General features: G+C 39.3%; 1 protein-coding gene across 2 annotated transcripts in view; it reads right to left on the reverse strand.

Annotated features, from left to right (window-relative positions):
* Nucleotides 1–6,618, reverse strand: part of ctnna1 (catenin (cadherin-associated protein), alpha 1) — an 84,518-nt gene that overhangs the window by 25,422 nt on the left and 52,478 nt on the right. For both annotated transcript variants that reach the window (XM_008288199.1, XM_008288198.1), the window contains exons 10-12: nucleotides 3,760–3,852; nucleotides 2,902–3,058; nucleotides 1,958–2,158 (exon numbers count right to left, since the gene is read on the reverse strand). In XM_008288199.1, the coding sequence (XP_008286421.1) occupies nucleotides 1,958–2,158; nucleotides 2,902–3,058; nucleotides 3,760–3,852 (451 nt within the window). The remainder of the gene's footprint in view (nucleotides 1–1,957; nucleotides 2,159–2,901; nucleotides 3,059–3,759; nucleotides 3,853–6,618) is intronic.

The raw sequence follows: 6,618 nt of genomic DNA on the forward strand, positions 1-6,618 counted from the left end.
AGTGACCTCAAAGATACTAATAAGGACTAATTGTGTTCTGTTGGAAAAAAGAAAAACTAACCTCAAGCTCACCTAAAGATATTCATCTCTGAATGAATAATTTAAAGGTGCAGTGATTACATTAAACTGACAGATGGAAATTTGCACTGCTACTGTACTTGCCGCCTTCAGTAGTTGCTTGAAAATATTAAACCAAGCTTAAGAGAACAGATCTTTCATTTGGCATAACAGAAGGCTTCACAAAGCTGTCCCAGCGGGTATGTATTCTGCCCCACTGTTACAATATATATAACTGCTCTGGAGGCTTCTCCAGCACATCTGCATTAATATTACTTCAGACACAGTATTTAGGATTTAGCTACCACTGGATGTAATAATGCAGATGTGGAGGGAGGAAGCAGCAGGATCAAGAAAAAAAAAAGGATTTGAGCTTACAGACTCTTTAAAACCTGCAGGCTTCTGTCTGAAAATTACTTAAAAAGAAATGTGAATGTCTGGTCACAGTGAGATTTTTACTGTCAGTGATTAGTTGCCTCAGTCTTTCACAAATGACTCCTGAAAATCGATTCACAAAGCAGTAATGCTGCATTGTTATCCATGTCAAATGTAAAGCTATTGAACACATCTTGCCAACAGCTGCTGATGCAGAGACTTCCAGGTTGTTTCACTGTGGTCATTATTTTTGCTTTAACATTATTACAAATACAAAGGAGGGGAAAAAATGGCTTTAAATCTGAAAGTGTTCAAATCAAAGAACTGACTGACTCAAGAATTCAGAACTGCCAACCAGATTAATCTTGATCACCTTATTGTCTGACTGCAATGACAACAATCTGTGTGACCAGCACTCACCTACTTCTATAAGCCTCGGATGAAATGATGCTTGAACTGCAGCCTGCATTTCCTGATTGCTAATGTGACCACCTACAAGAGGGCCAGGCCATTTCCAAATCTGACAATTGACAATTATTCTGTCATTTTGTTAGCTTGCTAGTGATGAAAGCTAGCAAAGCTAACAATATTACATTACATGGACATAGCAACCTGGGTTATTATATTTAGTTCTAGTGCTGTGCAGTCTAGTAATGTCAGTCGAGTCAAAAGGTTGGATCACACAGTGTGGCATATCAGGCAGTGCAAAGGCGGAAAGTGGTCTCAGCTTGAATTGTAGTTGTGCTAAAATTTGCTTTTTGAAATCCCACTAAAATTCAAACTTAAAATAATGCAGGGTAATGACGGTCAAATTAAGGGCAGACTTCTAAGAAACAACCAAACAGACAGATTTCACAGCAGCTTTAGTACAAGACATCGAAGCAGGTATGACGTGAACACCCATCAAGATAAATGGGTCCAGATAATTAACCAGGATCCATTCACATTCAAAGATGAGTGTGCCACCACTCGAGATCCCTGGAGGGCCCATCGCCTTCCAGTTTTACGTGGTATGAGCCTCCAATAATTGACACTTTACTTATTGAATATGAAGCACAGATTCTTCCATTTGAGGGCATCTATGAATTTATTTGTACATGTGCAGAATTATTATATGATATGCAACAACATTCAAAAGTTGAGAAAGTAATACAAGTGTGTCCAAGTAATAGAGGAAAGAACTTTCACACACTGTCCTTTACTTGCAATTAACATTTTTGGAAATACCTAATGACGGCCTATTTATGAAGCATATTTCTGATAAAGTTTATTGCAAGTTAAGGACAGTGTGCGGAAGTTTGCTCTACTCTTACCTACGGATATTTCCTCCTACGCACATTTCTACAGAAAACTGTAGGTGTGCATAAGTCTTTATACTCAGGAGGGGGTCTAAGCTCCAACAGTCATTCTCATCTCAACACTTAACGGTTATTAAGTGACCTATTTAGGTAAAAATGCCAACTATTAGCAGAATATAACACACGTTTTCTCTGGTCCAGTAGATAATTATATTATTGTGTGGTACCTGTGTCAGTAAGAAGCTTGGTGGCCTCCAAGACCTTCTCTGTGTAGACTCCAGGTTCATAATTGTCCATTTCAGAAGTAACCACGTGGACAACTCTGGCAGCGCGGCCTCGAATCGCCCCAGCGGTGCGATCCAAACCATCCACATCTTTTTCTTGCAGAGCGATGACACACTTATTCACATCCTCCAGGATGTGGTTCTCTGGGGAGAGAAAACAATGTGCAGTCAGTAGTGTATACTCTGTGTTAGTCAAACATGTTGAAAACAAGTCTGAATGGAAAGAAGTTTAACTAATGTGGTATTTTAATTTTTTCCATCCACAGCATGCTTCAACCAAAGATGAAACATGTTTATAAAATTAACAACAACAACAAAAAAACACACAGTCAGGAAATTCTCAGCCTTCATTTTGGGTTTGCACAGTCTTCAAATTGGAAGGCCACAGTGAAGCTCAAGTATAGAGCAGAGAGGGCTGAAGACAAATTCTCACACTGCTTATTAATGGGGTGCCTGTAAAATGCAAATATCCACTGTGTAAATTACAGTCCATCCTTGGCTGGAGGTGAGAGAAGTCACTCTGCTTAATGCTTAATGAGAACTCTTTAAGGGTATGCCCGACAAACCATTTGTGTGCTTAAACACGTGACAGGAGGTCAATTTAAGATGTAGTTCTGCTGATGCTTCTGTGCTTTCCTCCATGGAGCCCAATCAGCCTTGGTACATATGACTCTCATCAGAAAAAGACGAACGCTGCAGATTGTTTAAAGGTGTTTTAGCTCCTACTAAGAACGGTCTTAAATTCTCTGAGCAATCTTCATACTGACCAAAGGGCTGTCTACCAATAAACCATCCACCTGCTTTCACAATTTAAAAGATACAGATCATTTCAACGGTATGAAACATTTATTTGGCATGACGACGACATGTAAATGAATACCACTTACCAGACACACAAAGGAAGTCGTCAATCGACGTTATGTCATCAACAGCATCGGTGAGAACGCGGACCTGCTTCTCCCACTGCTCTTTGAACAAATCCATATTGTCCTGGGCCACCTTACTGTTGGGCTTGGCAGCAAGGGCCAACGCTGCATTAATCACCTGTAATCACCCAATTACAACCATTAAAGCTCAATTACAGCATAGCCCTCAGCCACAACATTAGCATAGGTTGATTGCACGAAACCCCCTTATTCCCCCACCTCAACGCTAGGATTGCATCAGCAGGCAAATTCATTCCTTGGAGTGATTATAGACACAGAGTGCTCTGAAGGACTGAAAGGAACAAAACTAAGAGCTGCTTGTTTTGGGGGAAGAAACATCTGTGGATATCAAAGCTCAGGATGAATGGGAGTCATTAGATGAGATTAAAAGGAGCAGTAGCAGCATAGTGAAGAGAGCTGGCATGGCCTAGAAGTACGGATGAGGGGCTGGTAATTAGCACGGTAAGGTGTGTGAAAAGCCAAGCTCAATGATCAAAAGATTGACAAGCAATCCAGATCTTTTATTTGCATTATGCTTTATCTGAATTTAACCTTAATTTAAGACCTAATTAAGGTGTGGTACTTGCTAAATGGCAATTCAGAAATGTAATTCGTTCCTACTTTGGTAATAAAACTACATGCCTGCACAATAAGAAAAAAAAAAGGGGGCAAGAGACAGAATTTTAAATACTGTTTGCTGAAGCCTCTATGCGTCTAAGGTATGGTATATTTAGTAACTCCTTGTGCTAGTAATTAAAGACAGCAGTGCAAGCTCTCAAAGATAGAGGGAAAAAAAGCTGGGGCAAAACAGCTAGGTACCTGGGGGCACAGAGTTTCCAGTTGAGATGCTGCCATGCGGACCAGCTTCACTCCCTCCTCATTGTTGGAAATGGAGCATGCCAGGTTGGCCACCTAAACAGAAAACACACACGCAAATCTATTTTTTGTAGCCAAAGACAGGGACTCTCACACAGATTCATTCTGAGGAAAACAAAAAAAGCAAAACATAGAAACATAATTAAACTTGGATAAGTTCATTATGGTAGCCTGGTTTAGGGATTCTTCTCTATCAGAAATGGAGCAGCTCTGCAATACAACTAATCCCTGTGGAATACAAACCCACTGCTGAGGATTAATTTATAAAGCTGCTAAAATGATACAATATGATGGCACAGAGGGAGGAACCAGAAAAGTAGGAGGAAAAACAAAAGCAAAGCTATTGAACGAATAGATAAAATAAAAGTTCAGTATTTCTTTTCCAAAAAATTGTAAGTTTTATTAAATGCAAACACACGTTGTAGCTGGTAGCTCAAAGATGTGGTTCTTCTAGATTGCCTTTATGCTCCTGGAGAAGGAAATATTCCTGACACTTTCAAAACAGAACAGCAGAATGAGAACTGGAGCGCTGAGGTAAGCAAGTCTTGCTTGCAGCTGTCAACGTTTATGGTTCATGAGTATATTTTCATGTATTGACCAACAAATCAAGCTCTGCTACAATTATTTCTAAATATTCTTGCATCTTCCGGAGTAACATTATGCATCCACTCATATTCACAAAAATTTAGGTCAGAGACTTTGAAGATTCCCATTTGCTGGTTGGGATGTGCTGGCAACAATGCTGAAACAGAATGCTTGGGATATAAAGAACTGTGCCAAAATGGGATTATCCAATGGACAGAAAATGTGCTGAAACATAATCAATTACAAAGGCAAAAACCAACTCATGACTGCACTATATCAGGCATGGGGACTACAAGTTTTTTTGTTTTTTTTCCAACAGCTTGGGTCTTATTTTCAGCCATCAATCTGTTCTATTTTGCTTGCCGTTTTTACAGCGATCTGGGTCAAAAAAACAACATAGGCAGTAAGACGTCACACACAATGTAAATAAAACACTACTTTCACCATAATGTCCAGAACTGAGAATGGCAGAGCTGTCAGTTGTGATCATACACTGCATTTAAACACATACATTCACAGACTTGACAAAACCAAAGCAGACAGATGCATTTAAAAATCAAACCAATGTTCACGGTGGACAGCTTGGCCATTCATTTTAATATGCTTGCCCCTTTCTTATTTAATTACTTTCTATTTAAAACAGGTCTGTTTTCAACCTGTGTGATATTCTGATTGCTTGAGTTCTGAAACAGGATGATCTGAGCTGCTAGATAAAATACTATTAAAAAGCACAGAAATGTGGGACAATCCCATGAAATAAGACGATGATTTTCCATTAAAGAGCTGGTGGTGGAAAGCCTCACTGCCTACAAGAGCAGAGGAATAGCAGAGTATGAAAGACCTTTTCCTTCTCAGTCTCTTCAATTCCTCTAGAAGATGCCAGCCACCACATTAAACTTCTTGAGCAATTTTGCTGATGAGAAACACTTATTTTCTCTGCACTGGTGAAGCACTGAAACTTTGATATAAACATATCCTACATCACTATGCAAATACATGCAAGGACCACGGGGAGAACATTCAGTAATCCATGAGGAGGTGTGACGGAGTGGTTACATAAAGAAAAACTGCCACTTTACGGGGAGACCTGTGTTTTTGCTTTCATGATCTTTCATCGGCTTTTTACTGACTCTCGCTGTGAACCACTGGGAAAGCAGCCATTTCAGCATAAAGGGACAATGGAGGAAGCCGAACAATGAAATTCTACCCTCAAGTCAACAAATGACATTCCACTTGCAATGCTGTACAAAACCATTTAAAGAGCCAGGGGAGGCAGACTTTACAGAGTCTATGCAAACAATTCTCAAAGTACACCTATTTAAACTCTCACTTTCTTTCCACAGAAAAATACAACAGCAGCTTTGTCAAGCTACAAAGTCATACAGAACTATTAGAATCTCTGCATGTCTTCGCTCGAACAGAAACCACCCCACAATGCTTTAAACATAAAAGACTATCAATAATATATATTTTATTTGACAGCAACAAACATGCCTTGTCATTTGAAATGAGAAAGGAGGAGAAATGTAGATATTCTATTTATGCAGGCACACAAACGACAAAGAATTCCATAAACGTTATCTTCATGGTGTTATCATGGCGTACCGTTCTTACCAAACCACTTCTTTGACCCCTTAAACCCTTGACCATTTTCTTAAATTGCCAACCAAACAAAAAAAACAAAACAAAAAAAACCCAGAAATTTAGTTTGTAAAAGCTGCAAAACTGTAGAGCCAAACTGAACACCTTGGGCTCAATTGATAAGAGAGACTCGGGAGATATTTCAAGTCTCCATTTTCTTATCACCAGGTAAGAGCAAGATTTGAAAAACTGCAGCAAAGCTGGACATTGGTTTTTATCTCTGCCTAATCAAAACTGTAAATTAGAGTAAATAACAGTCTTATAAAGAATGAGTCAGTAAAAATTGATGTTACTGATGTTATTTAACCTGTTCTTAGAATTCTCAACTGCAACTCACCAAAATGTGATCCAGTAGAAATGAAACAGAGAGAAAGCTACATCAATTTTAGTCACAGCAGTACAAGGCAGCCTCTTCACTGAATGTGCTACACTTGGTAACCTTTGAAAAATGAAGCCAGTTGCGTTTTTATAACAGATATGGTCTTGTCGCAGTACAGAAAGGTCCAGGGTGGAAGGGGTTAACTAGTAATCAGTGCACTGCCATAGCAGGAAATGCTATCTTTCTGAGTCTATGAA

Source organism: Stegastes partitus, unplaced genomic scaffold (assembly GCF_000690725.1).
Source record: "Stegastes partitus isolate 25-593 unplaced genomic scaffold, Stegastes_partitus-1.0.2 Scaffold546, whole genome shotgun sequence".
NCBI classification, from domain to species: Eukaryota; Metazoa; Chordata; class Actinopteri; family Pomacentridae; genus Stegastes; species Stegastes partitus.